The sequence below is a fragment of the Bacillus rossius genome, chromosome 11 (assembly GCF_032445375.1).
Source record: "Bacillus rossius redtenbacheri isolate Brsri chromosome 11, Brsri_v3, whole genome shotgun sequence".
NCBI classification, from domain to species: domain Eukaryota; kingdom Metazoa; phylum Arthropoda; class Insecta; order Phasmatodea; family Bacillidae; genus Bacillus; species Bacillus rossius.
The window spans coordinates 15,203,489-15,226,887 of record NC_086338.1 but is presented as its reverse complement, the minus strand read 5'-3'; the positions used below and the strand labels follow the sequence as shown (position 1 = coordinate 15,226,887).

General features: G+C 37.0%; 1 protein-coding gene across 1 annotated transcript in view; it reads right to left on the bottom strand.

Annotated features, from left to right (window-relative positions):
* LOC134536679 (Bardet-Biedl syndrome 1 protein homolog) overlaps window positions 1-21,779 on the bottom strand; it is a 76,405-nt gene extending 54,626 nt beyond the window's left edge. The window contains exons 1-3 of the mRNA XM_063376518.1: window positions 21,711-21,779; window positions 3,057-3,216; window positions 1,014-1,113 (exon numbers count right to left, since the gene is read on the bottom strand). Of these exons, the coding sequence (XP_063232588.1) occupies window positions 1,014-1,113; window positions 3,057-3,216; window positions 21,711-21,736 (286 nt within the window). The 5' untranslated portion in view covers window positions 21,737-21,779. The remainder of the gene's footprint in view (window positions 1-1,013; window positions 1,114-3,056; window positions 3,217-21,710) is intronic.
* Window positions 21,780-23,399: the final 1,620 nt, after the last annotated feature.

Below are 23,399 nucleotides of genomic sequence, written 5' to 3'. Positions count from 1 at the left end.
TTAATATTTAAAATATTAGGTATTTGCCATTATAGTTAAGTGTTATTTCCAAATGCTGAATAGTTTCATGATTCTAATTGCATTTTGGTGCTTTGTGGTCTATTAACTTTGATTTCAGTGTTATATGGTGTATTGCTTATGTGTGTTATTTTGGTTTTATCGCAATTCACCATATAATTTTGTCCCTAGATGCCATACAAGGGTACTTCAAAGACATTGATAATGCTTCACCAATGATTGGGCAGGGTCTCAGGTGCTGATCTTAGGGAGGGGAACTTGACTCTGATCTGACCACAGAACTAGCCCTACGCCCTACCCCTTCCTCTGCTTGCGCAATCATTTTTTTCTCACCGTGCATATGAGAGAAAGTGAATATGTGATTTTTTTATGATTTTCTTCTACTAATAAAGGTGATTAGATTACACATCACCCATCACTCTCAAATTTATTTGAGATCAGTGGCAACCAAGTAGATGTACTGGAAAGTGTATCTAGAATGTCAAAGATTATTTTAAAGAAAATTATTCAGTTACATTGAGTAAATTAACTGTGCAATCATAAGTCTTTGATTATAATTTTTTTTTTCTTACTATATACTTTATTTTTAATTTGAATTTTATTTTCAGTTCTAGTATTATTTTGAATTTATTTTATTATAGCTTATTATTTGAACTGTTGAGGTATATTTTTATAATTTTAAAAGTTTTTTTTTTTAACACACTGCTGACATATGGTTACTTTTTATCTTGAATCTTGTGAATTATTTGACATAAGCAACAGAAATTGCTTATTAATAGTCTTGTTTATTTATTTGGGTTCTTTCATCTCACTTCCGAGGTCATAATAGGTTGACTAACACATTATGAGTCAGAGAATTTGTGGAAGAAACTGGCTGAATGTTGTTTAAGGAACCATGCCTGTATTCCAATGTTCAGAGCCACTTTGCAGCTGTCCCAGCACGAAAACACACACACAATTAAGGCGAGGACAGGTGTCGGCCCGCCGGCTACTACCTGGCACGCGGGGCTCGCTCAGGTCCATGTAGAAGGCGGCCACGCTGTTGGGGACCTCGAGAAGCGTCAGTTCCGTCACCAGGCAGGTCCCCTTGTACACCTGGCGGGCAACAACCTCCCTGAACACAACCCCGTGTTGGCAGCACTCGCACACTGAGGCGTCCGGCGACGCCATCACTACAGTAGAACAACGTTCATGATTTTTAAGGGGCCATAAGGGGGGAAAAAATGCAGAATTAAAAATTTTGAAAAAACCCACGACCAATGTAAGCGTTGTAATTGAAAAAGGATTAAATAAAATTTTTGAAAAAACCCCCGACTAAAAGGAAGTAAGTAACAAAAGATAAAAATAAAAAAATATTTTAAAAAGGGTTGATTTGTCATGAAGTCTGTCATACAAACAACTAATTATGACTTTTCTTAGTGCTTCCTACCTTTATGTACCTATTTGTTTCTATTAGAGATAGACACAGCAATAATATGGAATATAGGTAGCCTACTACACATATTCACCTACCTATTAATCATTAATCATTAGATAGCATAACTATCCATCAGGGTAGACTTACTGGTAAAAACAAACCATAAGTCATCCACTGTTCAGTGATACTTGATTGATTAGATTGAACATTAAAAAAAAGTATTTCACTGATGGTTATTACTTGCTTTGGAACCTTTAGGAGGAGTCAAAACAAGACTGATCCAATTACACTTAAACTTAAGTGACATGGAGAAAAACCTACAGGGCAGAAGTCTCGAAAGAACCTACCGCACAGCACTGAAGCTAATAAGAACACTTTTAAACTATTGTCACGTGTTTCAAATTGGTTAAAAAGGCGGGAAAATAAAAAATCACTTGTTCTGACACGTCATCAGTTGGAACCAATGTGAAACAGGCAAATGTTCAAGTTAAATGTTGAGCATCTGTTGGCAGGAATGACTGTAGGAAGTTGACTCCAAAATGTTCAGGTGGGCTAGGACGTACTACCCATTGAATAATTTTAACACATGTAAGTTAAAAACAGAATGTTTGGAAATTTCCAGGCCTAAATTTAATGGGTGGCATTTTGATTAAGGAATATAATTACATATGTTGGGAATCACAACCCTGCCAATTTACAAACGTGAATATCAGAGTGCAAATTTGAATTTTGCATGCATCTTGACAGCACTCCAGTGGCTGAGAGGATGCACAATCGCAACGTAGAAGCTGGAAGCAAGCAAAGAGCAGGACGCATACATATACAGTTAATCACATCCACAAGCAATCACTTTCCTGAAGTACATTGATCGCCCTTCATGGTATGAAACCCCCAGTTCAAACCGTTGCTGATTAAGCATTTTGAAGGTTTCCTATTCAGTAAATATCTGTCGGGAAAGCGCCCTTGCATGGCTTCTGCTGCAATATTCCTCTCGCATTCCTGTATACCATTTGCATATTGGCCATCCCTGCAAACATGTCAACAGTGGTACAGCTTTTTGTTAAATTTGTTAATAGTAGCACTACATTAATCACATAAAGTCATACATGAAGCCCTGACTTAAAATGTACCACAACCAACCATCCACTGCGCTGTGTACCAGACTGCTGGTCGCTACTGCGTTTGACTTAACACTAAACGTCTGCACCTGGCTTATCACCTGCTTCCCGTGGAGTGTTTTGTGATCTTCCATTTGTGTCTGTTACTTTGCCAGGTTGTGTATCCAACATATGTTCCTTTAACAAAAATGGCTTGTTTTGGCATTTATTGTCACCATTTAATTCATATCCAGCAATTTCCAAAAACTCTGTAAAAAAATGTTTTTCGAGTTGTCTTTCACCCAAGATAAATTTATAAAGAATGGAAAAATTCACCAGTGTAATTACTTTTTAAATAGATTCCGCAATCCTCCATGTACGTACTTTAGACGACTGGCTTCTACTGCTCACACTGGCTCAAAGCCCACAGAGATGCATTAGACAACTGTATGAGCGGTCAGTCCTCACGGCAGGCTCTGTTTGGATGCCGTCGCTCGTCTCGGCGGCAGACCGGAGGCAGGTACCTTGAGCTTGACGTCGGCCGAGCCGGTGCCGAGATCCGCCACCACCAGCCGGTGGTCTCCGTCCGCACTCAGGTCCGCCAGCGCCACGCACGAGCTGAACGTGTAGATGTTGGCGCGGTCGTCGCTGAACGCATCCAGCCATCGCTGGTGGCTCAGGGTCCTGCGGCAACACAGTCACAGGTCGAGACGGCTCAAACTGCCCTTCACGATTGCTCCTGCAGCCTTCTTACAGATTGTGCTCACATGATACAGAAATAGATGTCTCTTCCTTAACATTTTTTTTTTTTTTAAAGTTGATAGTGGCCTACAGCCTGAAGCCCAGGGCCATACGGTAATGTGTCCTTATTTGAAGCTTTCTTTATCATATCTTATCAATCAAATCTCTGTATGTAAATTAACACCCATGCCTTACCAAGGACTCGAACCCAGAACCCCTCGTACCGCAAGCCGGTGTGCATCCGACTGCGCTACGGAGGTCGGCTCCTTAACAAATAACTGGATTCCCCAGATCACATTCAATGGCTACGCATAGAGGTGCATCAAGAAAAAACAGGTTTACAAGAGTTGAATTTTGTCATGGAATGAACTCAGTTATAACAGTTCTTAGGGTCGATGTAACCATCGGTAGCGTTGATTTCAAATACTTTTAAATTTACCATGTACATGTCTACTATACCTCACTCCTTAAACATAATGTAATTTGCTAAAGCTTCTATTGATTGATTCAAAATTGCCCAAATGAAGGAGCAAAAGACAGTCAAACGTATATGCACATCCCGTCGACCAATGGTCAAACCATGATGTCTTCAGATCATTATGATTTTTTTTTATGAGATAGTATTAGCTTAGCAGGGAAAAAAAAATAAAAGTTTGAATTTTTTATAACGTTTGGTATTTGAGTTATAAATTTTTGAAAAATTAAAAAAACTCCAGTTTGTAGGAATGTTTTGATTAATTTAAAAGCATGTAAAACACTGAAAAAACATGTTTACTTTTTTTAATAACAGATAACTGAAATATATAAATTAGGCTTTAAGCAACTATATATGAATACATTTTATTTTTATGATTGTGCTATAAAATTATTTCATTAATAGCTCAGTCCATTAGATTGATTATTGCATACTAGGCTGCAGGGGCGTGCCTGGGGGGGGGGGGGGTTGTGTGGGACCGGACCCCCCCCCCCCCCCCCCCCCCAGGGCTAAAAATATTTTAATATTAAATTCATAAAATAAAATAAAAAAAATATTTAGTATGATATTAAAATTAATTCAATGACACAAGCATAAATGTTTAATTAAACAGTATTTTTAGATAGACTAAATCAGCAATATTGAACACGTATTTTTCACAATTTTCCCGGGGGAGGAGCCCCGGACCCCCCGCCTATCTGGGGGGTATTCCATACCCCCCAGACCCCCCGGAAAGGCCCTAGCCTTCTGCCTGACCCCCCCCCCCCCCCCAGAGCAAAATCCTGGGCACGCCACTGCTAGGCTGGCATGTATCCTTAAATTTTAGTTAAAATAAAATAGAACTTTACAATAGTACAATTATCCTTTAATACTTTGTAGTCATCTAACATGTGCAGAAACTTTAAAGTATTAACTGCTTACTGAATTTTAACTAGATGGACAGTATTTTAATAAAATTCTTTGTCAAAAATATATCCAAAACTAGGGTTTAGTATTTTTTAAAGTCTTTTTCTCTTTTAACGAAGCAGTTTATTCTTGTTTAAAATTTCCTTCTGTTTTGTACTATCTAACTGTGATGACTGCAATAAACATTTACGATTCAGGCAGCGAATTCCAATGGCGGGTGGAGAAAGTATGCACTTGAAAAGCGAATATTTATCACGCTCGGTGTTGAACAGTGCGACACATTGCCATGTGGTTTATCTAAGGCCTGGTTAATAAACTACTCAATAAATGCAATAACACAAGTACATAACGCATATTATAAGTTTATTTACATCGTGAGAAAACACAAATTTTCTGTTACCAAGGTCAGATGTTCACACATCACTGGCAAAAACCCAAAGACTCGCTCACTTTTTCTGTAAAAATGTGCAATTTTACTTTTTTTTAGTGCTACCTAGCATAGTTTCTGTGTACAAAATTTTTTTAAATTTAAAAGTCATACTAAATTTTTTAAAATAACCTTTTTTTAAAGTGGATATACATACATACATACATACATACATACATACATACATACATACATACATACATACATACATACATACATACATATATTAATAGCTGCAGTATCTGGCGTTGCCTTGGACATTTATTGACGAAGTTCAAAACTAAACTGTTAAATATATCCCATTTAACTGGGAAGTATTCCACACCACTCAAAAACTATCAGGTCATTCGCTCCTCCCAAAGTTCGTAGTTGGTTCCGCCACAGCATTCTGTAACCTTTTTCTTCTGCATTGCCCTCATTTGCTGTGATGCTTCCTAGAAGCTTAGGCAATAGTAGGTTAACACTGTGCATTCCCCTTTGCATGTAAGCTAACGGTAAGGTTTGGTCAGCATAATAGAGCAATAGTCTCAAGCATTATTTAAAAATGTAAAAGTTCTGTATCATGTATCCAAGTTTATTCCTTAATCCTGATGGCATGATCCTGTCTGTATACCTTGATCCTGTGGTACATAATGCTTGCTGTTTTAAATTAGAATGTCCAAAGATCCTTTACATAACAAAAACTTGTGAAATAACAATCATGATCCTAAAATGTATATGAAAAAATTTCCAAAAGACTGTTAATATAATTTGTTTGTATTGTTGAAGTATTAAATAAAAACAGCCAGCATCACATACCTCAGGATCAATATATTCAGGATCACGCGATCAGGCTCAAAGGATAAACCTGGATACATGATATGGACTAATTAATGATCAATGTATACAAGATCATGTCATCAGGATAGAACGGATAAACTAGAATATGTGTTATGGAAATTTTAAATTTTAATAATTCAATAAAAAGGTAACTAAGCAGTTAGATAAATAAAAAATAAGTAAATTTAATTAAAAAATCATAGTGGATGACCACCTTGTACGTTTGTAGTCAAACTTCATAGATAGAGGTATAAAAAAAGGGTGTAAGTATATGATTGAAAAAGTATATTAGTGAACAAGGTTGTGAGTGTGCTAAAATGCAATCATTTGATAAAGCATCCTACTCCTGAGTCCCTATCTGTCATCAAGTGCCCCACTCCTGATCATTGCACTTTCTGTTGCTCTCTAAGCATTACAGTATCCTCGCGCTCTGGTGGCATCACCACCTCCACTTACACTACTGACAGTAAAGTAGTTTCATTTATTAAAAAAAAATTAAATCACTAAACCGATTGAGTCAGAATAGGCCGACAAACTTCCTTGCAATTACATTTAAAAAAAGTTGAAAACTATGGCAAAAGTTCCATATCACACATCCAAGTTAATCCCTGATCCTGATGGCAAGATCATATACACATTGATCCTATGGTACACGATGCTTGATGTTTTAATTAAGTACGTAGACAGATCCTGGACTTAAGAAAAACTTATGATATAAAAATTATGGTCGCAAGTTGAATACAAAAATTAAAATTCCACAAGGCCTGACATAATTTGTTTGTATTGTGATATTTGTGTTAGGTATGTTCAGGATCTGTCGACGTACTAAATTAAAACTGCAAGCATCATGTACCACAGGATCAATTATACAGGATCTGTCATTAGGATCAAGGGATTAACTTAGATACCGGATACGGAAAAATTACCAAAACTATATACAACCTAAGTGCTTCCCATTGCTGGTATGTGCCTTTCAAGTTACAGCTGCATAACTAGTTCGGTACTTATCTGTTATATTCCCACCTGAAAAATACATTGATACTTCAGCATATCAATATTCCCTGCCATTCGACTATCACGGTTTTTATTGATAACATTACAATCAGTAAATGGTCAAAAGAATTGACGAATGCATCATTTTGTAATACAGAGTTCAACATGTGCATTGAGGCTTTCGTTGACTATAGCAATTATATGTGTGAGGTTTGCATGTGGCAAATGTAACAGAAGAAACTCAAATCAGAGGAAATGACCTCTACGTTGAAACTGATGAAACCTTGTACATATTCCAAAAGAAAAACTAACGCCGGTAGAGTGTTACCTGAACAGTGGGTCTTTGGTAGAATTTGAGAATAGCCTAATGAATGATTTTAACGCCTGTTCCAAACAGATACCAAAACACTCTTTTGCTGCTAATTTGTAAAAAAAAAATTAGACCTGACTCCATAATTGTGATTGTTGGAATGCATTCAGAAACATTTGGTATGAGGGTTATATACATTTTACTGTAAAACATAGTTACAACTTCGTGGATCTGCGAACACTACAATAAACTCAAACAATTGAAAGATTGTGAGGCTCCACGAATTGGGCAACAAAAAGAGAAGATGATCAAAAAATAATTCCTGACATCTAACTTAGCTGAATTAATTTGGTGAACACAGCTACCTATGATGAAAAGACCCATTTGTCACAGTTTTAAGTAAATGACGTTAACGCATTTTACGAGTCAGTATTAAAGATTAACATTTTTGGATTTGTAAAATCAACCTGTGCATTATTGATTCATAACGATTATAAAATCATTGAATCAATATTGATGTATCATAATCAATTTTGATAGGTGTGAAAATTGATTCGGTCGGTGGTAGGTGGGAAGATAAAAGATAATTTCCACTAGTTCATTGCAAATACTAGGGATGTACAAAACTAGATATCTGGAAAGTATTTATATGAACAAACAAAAAAATACTTCCAATTATTTAATTCCTTTTAACCCAAAAATTTTTAAAATATGCTGGAATCAAATTGGAGCTAAAAACTGTCATTCCCAGCATATGCACAACACACAGTATATGAGTGTTGTGGTTGGTTTTCCGCCTGCAATGTAATCTTGATTGTGACAATGTTTCGAAAGTTAGCCCCAGAACGTGACACTACCGGCAGAACAGCGAGGCATCTCTGGTGCCCTACCCCCTCAGGCATGCTTCGACACCAGCTACTTCAAGGCTCGCCCGAGCCATGTTGAGTGGAGGGGGAACCACGTGATGCAACATCTGACCTCACCACCCCTCTTTCCATGCTTCGCGGCAGGGAAGTAACTCCACGTTTCTGGATGGTTATACCGTGAAGTCGATACCAGCCCGAGGAGTGTGTGGAGCCCTGGGTTGGGCTGCTGTCTTCAGAATCTTCGGAGAGCCGGAAGAGGAAGCTTTCACACCCGACATCACCGTGTCGTCATCTTGCCCATCACCACATCACCCAGAAACGTCACTCTGCCCGACGCCACAGCAAGCTTCATGTTGGACTTACCCTCAGAAGCGAATAAGCTGGATTTCAACTTTTTCACAAGTGAGTTCGGACTTAGTCCAATCAGCGCCAAGTGCCAACAGGAGATAGCCGCAGAAGATGTAACTGGTCACTCGTCGACGCGACTCACAGAGCCAGTTGCTACTCGCTGAGCGAGTAATTTCTGAAAAACCTCTCAGTTCAAATACGACATTTGGGTAAAGCCCAGTTCCCCCCCCCCCCCCCCCCCAAGTTAAGAAAATACTGACCGATGACTTTGTTTTTTTTCTACTCGTTGAGCGAGTGCAAGTGGGGGAGTGGAAGAGCATATCTATGCTAGAAGGGCACATGTCGTCAAAGGCTATAAAGAGGACTTAGGGGCCGGTTGCACCATTGAAGATCGCTGGTCGATCCGAGATCATACGAGGTAATGAACCAGGATCGTCACACAAACGGATTGCACCATTCGAGTTCACCTTCTGACAGAGGATTGAGGTGAACCTCTGTTTGAATCACCGAAATTGATGGTTCAGAGCAGTTGGATCCGAGATCTTGTGTATTTTTCGTTGGTTTGTTGTGTTTTGTAGTCGTGTTCGCATAGATACTGGTTTGTTTACAATTGATATTTTGATGGGCTACAATAGTTTACAGGAAATTTAGGCCGATATATTTTAAGGTATGCCCGAAGTACGGTAATTGTCATCATAATATTATTTAAAATATGATGCCAATTCTTGCCAAGATTCTTCCTTCTGCTTACAAAACACGCCATCAGTTCTCTTACACTCTAAAATATCCAGTCTTTCTTGCACCAAATCGTAAAGGATGATTTTTTTCTTTTTCAGAGAAAAAACCATTTTTAGGTACTGAAATTTTCTTTTCCATCGTCATGTTTACCCGCGTGTACCCCAGTCAACTCGCAACCAACCACAAGTTTGTAATCAATAAACAAATAGGCTTGTATGTAAATATCACGACGCCAACATTTACAGCAAGAACTTCAAACATGCTAAAGAAAATTCTCTGTGACTAGACGGAATTCAGTAGCCAATAGAAAACTTGCTTTCATTTTACAATCGATCTTTACCAACCTAAACCTAGATCGTGAGATCGAATGTCTGAACTCGTAAGTTCACTTTGGTGCAACACATATACACTGGATCTCAGATTCGACTTGAGATCACACTGAAACAAAGATCTTACTATCTCGGATCCAGTGGCGGATCCATAGGGGGGGCGCAGGGGGCGCCCCCCCCCCCCCCTTGACCAGGGCAGCCCAGCACCAAGCATGGTTCTTGGCAAGGAGAAGGCGCGCACCCGGCCGCAGATGTTATACAATACACATTCATGGCCGCCGATGTTATACAATACACATTCATACACTTACCTTTAACGACTTCATGTCTTGGAAACAGTTTGAATAAAGTTTTATTAAGCTTTGCATGTGACTTGATTTGTTTTACACCAATAGCTCAAGATGAAAGAGAAATATTATATTCCAGAAGCTTTAGTTTTTCTGTAGTGATTTTGACATTTGTATACTGCACAATTGGCCATTTTAACTACATATAGCACACAATTATGCACCAACAACAGCAAATATTCGGGCGAGACGTAAATGAAACGGATAGAGCTTGGAAAAAGATCTCTGGCTGCATCCAAGCAACCAAGGTGATGTAACAAGGGAGTGTGTGGAAGAGGTAGACCTGCGCCCCCCCCGCCCCCCCCTGAGATTTTTCTGTATCCGCCACTGCTCGGATCCGAACAGTTATTGGTGCAACCGACCCTTAGTGTGTGTGACTGGGGTAGTGGTTGACATATAAGAGCAGTGCTATAATAACCTAACTTTGACTTTCAAACACTACTGTGGACTTTGGTGTACAGGACTGCTGACGTGTTACAAGTTTATGTCACTGTCAGAACTTCGGAACGCAAACAATATGGAGATTTTTGCATGATAATAATTCAGCTGCTCTTTCTTCCAGCTGTAGAAATCATCTTCGGAACTTGGTGTTCTGCACTTGGTTCGTGCCAGCAAAGTCAGTGTAGAGCATCGTTGGGGAGGAGGGTGCTACAGGCAGGCACCACGACAACGAGACAACTCGCTGCAGTTGGGCCGTGGAGTGGACCCTCGCTTTCAACGATCTTTAAGGCGGTTGTCGACCGAGACATCACCCGTCTAACCGAGAGGTGTACCTTTGGTGTCAATATTGTGTACACCTTAAAGATACCTAATACAGCAAAGGATGTTTGCAAGGTGTAATGAACTTGCAGAATTTTTATATTTACAACTGTTAATTATAGAGTTGGTTAATTGTATCGGACTTGTGAACACTTCTGTAGTGAAAACTGTTTTTGTAAACTCAGAGCCACATATAGCAAGTTGTGTTAGGCTCCAATAAGACCATTTGAGGTCGCTTTTAATTTTTATTATTATAGTATTTTAACTTCTTTCCTTTTTAGTATTGTAATAATAATTGTTTCACTTTCATGATGATGATTGGTTCAATAATTTGTTTGTTTTCATGATAAAAACACTTTCTGTTGACATTGACATTTCTTTTTGTATAGTTTGGTTTTGTGGAGTACTCCCACTAATCATGCGTGGCTGAACTTGTCTTCAAAAATACATGAGTGCTTCTTTATTTAACTTTGTAAACAATTCAATAAACTGTTCGTGTTTTTCTCATAACCCTGCTCTAATCAACCCTTCCTCTTTTTAACCCCTTTGTGAGGGGCAACACGAGAACTGCTACAAATCAGGGGCACTGAATTTTAAGTGAGGCATAAACCTAGAAATTATTTTAAAGAAAGCGATCAAATAAAGTTAGGTTTGGCATGTAGATTATCAGCTTTAAAAAACCACATTATACTATATTAATGGGAAGTAAGGGTGGTAACCCCGATCCTTTCAATGAAATAATTTTACAAGAGTGACTAGTACTAAGATGGTTGTAGTACTTTGTTCAACTAAATATTATTCAGGTGCTTTGTTTTCTATCAAGATGACATTTTGATACTCGGTGATTTCAATGTACCGGGTATAGATTGGAAAAATCTTAATCTTAACCATTTCCATCAGGCGACTATGAACATTAACACTAAGGTGCGCCATTTACTTAACTTTATATCTGTACATAGTCTAAAACAGTGCAACAATATTCAAACTCATATAAATCTTTTAGACTTGTGTTTAACCAATCTACAGCTGTGTTCAGTGACAAAGGCTTATGATGTTCTTATCAAAGAAGATATTTATCATCCTGCATTAAACATCAACATCAAGATTGAGTCCTTCAAAAACAGTTCCAACATTACATCAACGTTTAGAAACTATAAAAAAGGTGATTTTCTCGGTCTTTTCAATTCCATTAAAAATCATGACTGGTCAGATTTTTATAATTCTATGGATGTAAATGAACTTGTTGACCAACTAACCAATTGCGTTGTTGAAAATATGAATATCTTTATTCCAATGACAAACAAAAAATCATCTAAATTTCCAATTTGGTTTACCAGTGAGTTAATTCAAGCATTAAAGTCAAAGAAGCATTTCCATAAGCTTTATAAAAGAAACAACAACACGTATTACTATTCACTTTTCTCTTATTATCGTAAATTAGTAAAATATTTAATAAAAAGAGACAAAATTCAATGGACTCGAAATACCAACAATTATATTAAAACTAACCCTAAAACATTTTGGCGATATGCCAAACTAATGAAAGATGGTTTTTATGAACAGCATTCTCTAAAAATTAATGGAACTATCACGAATGATCCAGCTGAACTAGCCAATGGATACGCTAAATATTTTTCCAGTGTCTACGAACCTTCTACATGTATCCAACAACCTGTGACAAACAATATACATTTAGTATCTATTCCTGTGCCCACAATCTCAGAATGTTTAGTATTATGGGGCATAAAATCGTTGAAATCATCCAAATCTACTGGTCCTGATGGCATACCTAATTTCATTATAAAAGGCTGCTCTGAATTATTAGTCCCTCTTTTGCTGCATATTTTAAATTTTAGTTTACAATCCTCTGTTTTCCCGGAGAAATGGAAAACTGCTAAGGTGATACCTATCCACAAAAAAGGCTCTAAACAGAATGTTAACAATTATAGGCCTATTTCTCTACTCAATGGTTTTTCTAAAATATTTGAAAAAATAATTTTTAGATTTTTAAATTTCCAGCTTAAGAACAGTTTATCGAACAGTCAGCATGGTTTTAGGAAAGGTTTATCGACCACCACTAACTTGCTTACTTTTTTAAATCCTATACACAGAGAGGTTACCAACAGAGGGCAAGTGGATGCCTGTTATTTTGATTTAGCCAAGGCCTTTGACACTGTGAACCATTCTATACTTCTTAAAAAATTATTTAACTTTGGTTTAACTCAAAATTTTACAAACTGGTTTTCTAATTACTTAACTAATAGAAGTTTTTATGTTACAATTCGCGGGTGCGCGGGAATAAGGGGATAAGTCAAATGTTGGCAAAAATGTTTTTTATGGTATAGAATAAAGGATAAAAAGCTCTACAAAATGGTCTGAACGGGTTAAGTCTAGCACCCTTGTGTGTTATTCCATGGCACTGAACTTTTGGGAGTTACATCACAAAACTGACGGTTTTCGTGCGTGAAAAAAGGGGTCAAGTCATTTACAATGACATTTTGACATATCCCCTTTTTCCCGCGCACCCGCGAATTAATAACCACAATTCTTCCCTGTTTAGTATCTCTTCTGGTGTCCCTCAAGGAGGTACATTATCGCCTCTTCTTTTTAATTTATATATAAACGACCTACCTCAAATTCTCAACCATTCTACAGGAGTACTTTTTGCCGATGATCTAAAAATATTTAGGAATATAATAACACAGAATGACTGTATTTTATTACAAAATGACATTTCCCAAGTAAACAATTGGTGTAAATTTAATCTGGTTACACTAAATAAACACAAAACATTTGTTATATCCTTTACAAGGAAATATCAACCACTTAATTTTGATTATATTTTAGAAAACTCTGTAATCACGAAATGTTCAACAATTAAGGATCTTGGTGTTATTTTAGATTCTAAATTGTTTTTCCATAATCATGTAAACTATTTATACATGTCTTCCCGCAAAACCCTTGCTATGATCAAATTTATTACTTTTTATGCTACCAATTCAGACTCAATTCTCTCCCTGTATTTTGCCTTAATAAGGTCCAAATTAGAATATTGTTCAGTAATCTGGAATGACATCAAGTCGGCCGATGTAAATAAACTAGAAAGTATACAAACAAAATTAATTAATTTAATAAACTTAAAAAACCTTCCTTCACCTGCTTTAACTCCTCTTGGTGCACGTAGAGTATATTTAGATTCTCTGTTTGTTGAAAATTGTTTTAACGCTAAAATTAACTGTACTTATCTCCTGGAAACCACTGGGTTAAAAATACCACAGTTTAATTCTCGTTTATACCAAACATATTGTACTCTACATAACTTTAATGACATAATATACCGATTAGTTAGGAATCACAATAATAATCAATTGTCTAAACTTAAAAATTTATCCTCTTAACTTGTCCTCTACTCACATGTTATATTTTGTATTATTCATTTTTTTTATATATTTTGTGTATAGTTTAATAATTATGTAATTAACATTTTGCTAAGCAATGTGTCATGTTATATTGTCCTTTTGGTATTTATATCATTTCTGTTTTCATGTTTTGTGTTTATCCTGTGCTGTCTCTATTGTGATAGTGTTTGTTTTTACTTGTTTTGTGTTGTACTTGTTTTGTGTCGTGCCCACCTCTAAAGTCTCAAGACTGTCGGTGGGCATGTAACAAATTTAAATAAATAAAATAAATAAAAAAACCTTATTTTTCTATTGCTTGCAATAAACCGGTGGTCTAGCTTTACCTTCTGCTTCAATGATGTGTAGGTACCAGCCATGGGAAGTACTTAGCCTATTTTATTGGATGATCCTCCAGTCAAAGTTTGTTTTTCAAACCCAGACTCATCATGTAGGCCTACATGTAACTTTTAACAAAATTATGTACCCTAAGGTAGAAAAAAAATTGAGGGAAATAGAAAATAAAGTAGACCTCTTCACGATGTACAGAAAATCTTTCCTCTTTGCTTCCGTAAACTGCCCGAAGTGTGGCGTTCAGGCCAAATAGCTAAACTTAAGCATTTTATGTCTTTGTTATCCAAGCTTTAACGTAAGGGATGAAAATCTACAAGAATATGGGTGTGCCATCTATACTTGCTATGTTCACGCTCTGAAAAGTAGAGTTCATAGCATAGTTTCGCAAAATAAAACCGTTCATAATTTCCCTGTTTCAATTCTTAATTCACATTCCTCTCACATCTTAACTTATTTTAATATGTGAAGACTTATCATTACAGTGATTTTAATAGGTATTGTGTATTATCCTATAGTTTTTACCAGATTGACTTATATGTTCTATGACACATTGTTGCCAATCTGGATGATAATTGTGGAGGCATACCTATATTACTGTATGTGTACAATGTACAGTAATACTTGTGCTGTAATATGGTAATATTGATATTAGATATATAACTTAAACCTTATATTACATATTTCTTTTTTTTTTATGTAGTAAATAAGTTAAAAATAAAACTCTATTCGTAACTCTCCTAAACTTTGATCTTCTTAATTTTTAGAAGTTGTTTGCCATTGAAGAGTTACAGCCAGGATGGCAATGTGCAAATAGAAAAATCAGAAGCATCTGTTTATTACTTGGTACAAACCTGTTTTAATAAATCATGACAGATTTAATTTCTTAATCTTATGAAATCATATACTTGTATTAAAATTTAACACATTTTTATTATTTAAATTCTCACAAATATTAAACAGATTTCATTCTAACATATAACCTCTTGAAAGGAGAGGTAACTTAAATATGTATCTCATTTGTATGTTGTAAGCTCAAATTAAATGAAAGTTTATTTAGTATCACATTAGCATATTTTAGCAGTGAGTTAATTTTTTTTTGTTATGTTTGATTTAATTATTGTTGCTCACTTTGATTAAATACCTAGTAGTTAGTACCTTTGGAAGAAAATAAGTTTCTTAGTTAGTCAATGTTGGCACTTTATGGGATTTGGGGAAGTACAAGGTAGTTTTGTGACAAAACCCCCCCCCCCCCCCCATGGTTTTCACCATAGATATGTTGGCACCCTTGATGGGACATAAACAAGAAAGTAGAGGTGGGTTGTTACAGCAATTTTCGGTATCTGTTCCAACCTGATACTGATACAGCATTGTACCATGTTACAAGTCTCTGATACTTCTGTATCAGACGGTCCCAGGAGGCAACAAAACTCCGCGTACGCAGACCGTGCGACCGGAAGGAGAATCTGATACATTATTTTTCACGCCTGGTAATTCTCTACCTCTGATACTCTCATGCCCGCCTGATACAACCAGTATCAATCAGTTCAACATTCACTGCAGTTCGTCCTGGCCGTGTATCACCATGTTGCGGGCTGTCATGCTTTATAGTTAGTATCTTTATAGTGAAATAAGGAATGGATAAGTGCACGAAAAAGACTTCATTTGTGTGGAATTTTTTCACGGAAAATAATGAGTTTGCTAATTGTAATTTGTGTAAACAAAAACTGAGTTATAAATCATCGACTAATCTGAAGAAACATTTGAAAAAACATTGATATAGTATGCTCACTAATGTACCTATCTGTTTTTTTATTTTTTATTTTTGATAAAATCATGAATTTTTAATGTATAAAAACACTAGTTACTAATTGTTTTCGAAAAAAAGAAAGTCCATATGTTGATTACATCTGTTATTAGTGTCAACTGAGAATTTATTTGCATTTTCATAGCTGTTAGGTGCACAAATATAAATATTATATCTTGTATTAATGTACTTTTTAATATTAAAATTTCATTAGTTTTATTATTGAACGAGACGGTGCACGCACTGCGCTCTGAGCGTACTTTGAAGTAGGACAATAAACAAAATGACTTGTAACCAGGGCTGTCACTCTGATATTCATGAAAAACCTAGATAACCTACAAAAAAACCCAGACACATGGGTAAAAAACCCAGATGCGTCTCAAATGCTATCGTTGAAAATGTTTGCGTACTAATTCAAAAATATAAACATAACTGGTTTTAATATAAAACAATTAATTACCTTACAAGACTGAAAACGGTTAAATACAACCAATACAAGAAAATTACACTGCAGCAAAATGGCTGTATAAGTAATTCTTGGACCAGCACATATCATAAAAAAAGCTACAAATATATACATGACAAAACAAACACCATCACTGCATTCTTTAAACCGGTAATTGTTTTTATAAAACTGCATCATGTACGTTAGTCTTTATTCAGAGTCTGATTCTACAAGATTGGTTTGAAGGTTAATTGTTGCATTGGTTTTGTGTTCTGCAAGCCTCTTTGAAGAATGTGTCTAATTTAATATTCGACTTAGCTTCTTGAAAACTAGTTTTGTGTTTATATGTATTTTTGTGTGTGAAACACATAGACTTGTTTGCATTTATCAAACAGATATTGAAACAGATACAGTAGCTACTACCTTTATTATTGTTTTAGGTATAAAAATAATAAAAATTATAAAAAACCTAGAATTGTTGGAATTCATTATTTAAAAACCCAGAAACCCTAACACCATTGGAAAAACCCAGATCTGGGTGGAAAAACCCATGAGTGGCAGCCCTGCTTGTAACAATATCGCTTTGCGCCTCTCCTTCAAGGCTTCAACGCCTTCCCCTGCGCTTCCTCCCCTACATTCTTTCCCTTCTTTATCCCTTATTCGTCGTTCCTGCTCCCTCCCCTTTCACAAGTTCCGCCCAAGTGACCGTCATCTGCGATCGGGTACTGCGCTCATTGGCCGTGGTGTTGTTCCAGGTGAATTCTGAACTGATACTAAAGTCTCTGATACTTTTCAAGTGTAATCGTTTGCAGTTCCTGATACAGGTGCGTATCAGTGACAAAGTATCAGGTTGATACTTTTCGACCCACCTCTACAAGAAAGGAATAAAACATTATTATTACATAAATTTCTAGATATCTGCATTTAATTTTTTTATGAATTTATCAACAGAATAATTGTTTTCTGATATATTGTATAAAATAGTTATTTTCCAAGGAAAAGTTGTGTGATACTGCTATAGGTAAGTATATTTTTCCTTGTGGATTTTCACATTTTGGACATTCTTCCTTGTTTAAAAGGTATTTATCCTCCATTTCAATATTCCCAGTAACATACAAAACTTGGAATGGAAATACCATCAAATGGATATGGTAGACAAGGAACGAGAATTTAAATATTCCCAGAGTGGTTTCACATTGTTTCTAAAATGGCTGAATGAACAAAACCTAAACCTTTTCTATGGTATGATTACCTCAACATGCAAAAACCTAGGCGCTACGAAAAATATAAATTTGTTGACTCTAAAGGAAAGTCTCTTTTCTGAGAAAAAAATAATTAAAAATTAAAAAATGATTTTAATTACTTCTCTAAAAGGGTGTTGTGACACTTCAAGTGGTTCATTTTAAGGAGTAGTTTGGTTATTTTTATGTATTACAAATACTGAGACATTGTGAAAATATTTGGTTCGTTTAAGTATACAACATTTAAAATAGGTTACTTTTATTATTATTGCTTACTGCTGCGAATGGCAAGCATTACCCCTACTTTACACTTGCTATTCTCCTGAACTGACTTACACTCCCTGCCAACACACACTTCCAATCCATGCCACTCTCCTATCGTCCTCACAACCGTAGAATTTGGTAATATTCTTACGCTGCTGCTTTTCCATGATAAAATATTTAGAAAATACTTTTTTAATCCCGAATGTGTTCCTCTATTTACCCTGAAAACAGCATTCCTAAATTCCTACTCTTTTCTGAAAAATGACAGTTTCTAGCCTATGCAGTGACGTGGCCGTCACCATGTTGTGCTTTAATTGTGTTGCCAATCCTGTGGGTTTCCATACATAAGAACGTGTATATTTTGTATTTGGATATTGTGACTCCATGGAACATAAATAATAATTATAAAAAAAAATTAAATTAGTCCTTACTGTGCATCCAAACCCAAGCGTCAACCGTCGACAGGGATTTACTTTATCAGTATGGAGGTACAAAGAGTCGACTTGTTAAGTGCGATCGCACAAAAAGGATTTATTACAGTTTATGCACATAATGACCACTCCTTTAACTCGTCGCGTTACGTGCTATCCACATAAGTTGGCATTCCGTGCCTCGGTACTGCTAAAAAAAAAATAATGATTACCAAGGCCTGTAAAATTCTTGCTTCGAGGTTTTTCCGTAAATTAATAAAAAAATTCCAAAAATACTTTTTTGAATACTAAATAAACAAAGCATTCTTCTAATTACCCTGTAAACAAAGTTCCTGAATTCCTACTGGTTTATGAGAAATAACCGTTCGTAGGTCACATTGGATAGCATATGCAGTCAAGTGGCCATCGTCATGTTGTGCTTTAATTGCGTTGCCCATCCTGTGGTGTTTCCACGAATGTAAGAAGTCTGGATTTTGCATTTGGATATCGTGATGCAATGAACGTAAATAACAATATTAAAATATTACGTGATTCCCTACTGTACCTACATCTAAACCCAAAGTTAATGCGTAACAGGAAATTTTTTTTAGCAATATGGTGGCGCGAAGCGCAGACTTGTTACATGCGATAGCATGTAACCTGGTGTATTAAAGGAATTTTCATTACTTGGGTAGCTTAATTATCAGACGTTACTGCTTTATAAAAAAGAAATTTAAAAATTGGAAAACATGATTTTCACACTCTATAAATGTTCCTAAATGTACTCCGAAAGGATGATTTCATAATTCCTAGTATTTTGTGAAAAATAATAGTTTATAGCATACATTACTATACCTCCATCAACATCGCGGTTTCGTGGAACGAAAAGTAAATAAAAACTGAAAATATGTTTTTCAAGTACGAGAGACATCCCTAAATTTACCCTGAAAACATGGTTTCTTAATTCCTACTGGTTCATGAAAAATAACAGTTTAAAGCTTACATTAAAATACCTGTGCTTTTTTTTTCTTTTTCAGAATGCCACCGCCAGTCATTGTTTACCTGCAAGCATGTTATCTCTTTGTTTAGAACAACTTTAGAACAAACTATGGAGAATTAAAAATACACCAATTATTCTGTTTAACATTTAGCAGTTTATTCCTGGATCATGAAGGCATGATCCTGATAGCATGATCCTGTTGGCTTGATCTTGTGGTACATGATACTTGCTGTTTTAGTTCAGTAAGTTGGAAGATCCTGAACACAAAATAAATTGCAAAATAACAATGAATTATGTTTGTAGGTTGAAAAAAAAAAAATCCTTTTTATTCGACTTATGATCACAGAAAGCATCATGTAGCCCAGGATCAAGCCATCAGCGGTGATGTTCGATGCAGGTATAGTAATATAAGCTATAAACTAATATTTTTCACCAACTAGTAGGATTCAAGAAAACATCCCTTCTGGGTCAATTTAGGAATGTGTGTAGTGTACGAAAAAAAGTTTCCAATTTTTTTTTTCAGTTCTAAAAAGCCATGACGTCTGATTATTATCTAAGGCTTTTCCTTTAAAAAACTGCTTCCTTCCTTACATACACTTGTGCCCAAGGCATGTCTGCTCTTAACAAAATCCTCTTTTAAAACAATAAAAAAATTTATTAGTTGGTTAAAAACTACCAATTCAAAAAGTAGCTAACGGTAAATATGTAGTTGGGCGGTATTTGCGAAAAAATTATTTTAAAAATCCGGAAATACCTTTATTTTATGCTCTTCAACGTCCTCTTTTCATTAAAAGTGGTGGAGGTAAGAAATTCCAAATACTTTAGGAGATATCGAATTTTTAAATTTCATCACAATACCAGTGCAGTGATGTGGCGGTTAACATTGTTTCTTGTTTACGTACGAGGTACGAGTATCTACTTTTTTTATTGGATAATGATGTCGCGTGATTGTTCGTGATAGGCCAGAATTCAAACGAACCAATACGTGATTATTTAGTTCATTTATTGTTTAAAACAGTGTTTAATTACCGCCTCCAATTTAGGTGAGTTTTTAACGTTTCTAATTTTAAAGTCTTATTTGTGTTTTTGATATTGTTGCGCAAGTAATAAGTAACAAAAAAAAATTACGTGAGTTGTTACTATGCATCCTTTGTTACGGGTTTGTTAGGTAAGGTCAGTTACATTATAAATAATTTAAAACTAAAGAATAATTAAAATTAATTCACATTATTTTTAATGTCGGCTTAGTTTGAAAGTATTAATAATGTAACTGACCTGACCTAATCAACCATTTTATTAATTACGCATTGACGATTCACATATTCACGAACACACGGCAAAATAACAAAAATGGCGTCGCTCGAATGGTTCCACAGGTCTTGTATTGCAAAATTAAAAAATTCTATATCTCTAAAGTATTTGGAATTTCTTATCTCCGCCGCTTTTAATGAAAAGAGGAAGTTGAAGAGCATATAAGTAATAAAGGTATTTTCAGATTTTTAACATTTTTTTTCGCAAATACCGCTCTACTACATATGATGAAATATAAATTCGATATCTCCTAAAGTATTTTGAATTTCTTACCTCCGCCACTTTTAATGAAAAGAGGACGTTGAAGAGCATAAAATAAAGGTATTTTCGGATTTTTAACACTTTTTTTCGCAAATACCGCCCAACTACATATTTACCTAGCTAAGTTCACCATACCAACTGCCTTTACTATTATGTAGTAATTTTAATTATGCATTCCTAACCTAACCATCTATTCAAAGTGTATTTTAATGTACTGAACCCTATTAAACACTTTAATACTAGCTGCAACATGATACTGTGGTTCTCTAGATAGTATGTTACGGCCAAAGCCAAGACCTAAGCTTACCTAACCAAGATCACTCCCAAAGAAATACACTTGGTTTTTCTTAGGTTAGGAAAAAAATTGAATGTTATCAGCACTAGTCTGTTTTCCACCCTATTAGGTACAATCAGTAATGTATTGTTTATACTCTTGCCATTGGGCTTTCGACCGGCAACAAGGAGTCCCCCAACCCTTCCAATCCCTGAAGCCTCTTTCTGAAGTCCTTCCCTCCTCTCACAGCCAGCATCTTTCCCCCAAAACCATTCCACTCCCGTCCAGTCCTCGCCAGGAATACTTACTGCCGTAAAGTGCTATAAGCCCCAAATAAATCAAAAATTGCCCCATAACTAACCTTATTCCACCACCTAATACCTCCATCACAGTACTTATTTATTTTGCTAAGGCGTAAGGCCGATTCTTGGAGACATCGAAATAGTATCGATACTCGATACTTTTTGATATCTCGATACCAATACAATTGTACTGTAGCCTACAACTCACATAGTTTCGGTTCCCTACTACGTTCGTGCAACTTCGGATTACTCTCAAAAATTGAAAAAGTCGGTGGTCGTCTCTCGGGGCGTGCGCATCTCTCTCGCGGGCTGTTGGCTGGGAGTTCCCTGCGACCTATTGGGTAACCGAAGGCTGGCAGTGCGTGTTGGTTTTGTGTGCATGCTGGGGGCGGCCTAGCAGCGCCAACTGCTACCGACCGCGTCCCGCGGGTGGCGGATACGGGATCCCAGCCCGAGAGTTGCAATCTCGCTGGGGTGGCTGCGAATAACCAATAGCAGTCCGCGGACCAATGGCCGGCCTGCGGAGTCGTTATTACGGCTGTCGGTGTGAAGGGTAGCCTGAATGCAGCTCGGCGCGTGGCAGGAAGCAGCTTCGTCGGCGAAGGCCCGCAGGGGAGCTCGAGGTGCTGAAAAAATGCGAAGTGTAGACGAACTGCGGGCTGGAACTTGCGGAGCTGTGAACTGCTGCGCGCGCAACGGAATTGAAATGCATCGGAACTCTGAAGGAAGACATCAGGAACCTTCAGCTGGGGCTGCTGTAGGTGTGGCAGCAGTAGCCTCGAGCGGCGCGACCTTCAACCGTCTCGGGGATTTTGGGTGGCGAGGTTGGTTCCCTCCCCCCACCCTGGCTTGAAAAGTACTGCTGTTGACCTGAAGAAGGAAGATGAAGATGGCGCAACGTCAGGCTGCCTTTCGCACCGAGAGCCAGCAGTTCGAGCCGGTTTACTGGCTCGTCTGCCCGCTTCTGTCTTAACTGTGGCTGCCTGGGCAGCTGTGGCTGGGCTGATGTGACGTCGCCCGCCCCTGGGGGCGCATGCGCCCCTGGCTAATAATAACCCAGGAGCTCCCAACTTAAATGCGGGCCGCAAGGCCCAAGCACCCAACTCCACCAAGGTTGATTTTTCAGCCCCTCCAACTCTTCTTACCTGGACCCTTCTTCCTCTTGTCCAGTAGTTACCTGCTTGCTTAATGCATGTTAATTGATCCCCGCATGAACCGGCCCAGGGTTTTCCCTGTGTCTATGCAGGTTTTACCTGGGCCACACTTAGCTAGCTTTTAAGCTAAGCGACCAATGGGGCGTCAGTCATGGCGCCAATTGCAGCCATGGCTGGCCACTAAACCCCAATAAGCACATGATGCACGCGCCCTTGTCCTGCATGGTTAAAAACCCGCATGGTAGAGTGTATAGGCTTCGGCCTGAGACACACTTAGGTCCTCCCCTAACCTGGACCCTCCCCTACACACTTAGAATTAACTTAGGCTAGGAAAAAAAAAAAAAAAAAAAAAATTAAAAAAATCGAAGGGATAGGTTATGTTAGGTCAGTCACAACATGTTTGTAACTTCTGATTTTTCGGATGAAGTGGCGTTAATACCAAAACGCAAAACTTCGGATATCTTAGGAAATTCTTGCAGGGAACCGAAACTGCATGAGTTGTAGACTTCCCACATTTGTACTCGGTACTTTTAATTTATTATTTTTACTTAAATGAGTTGCCTACTTCTTGACAAGTATCGAACACTAATCTAG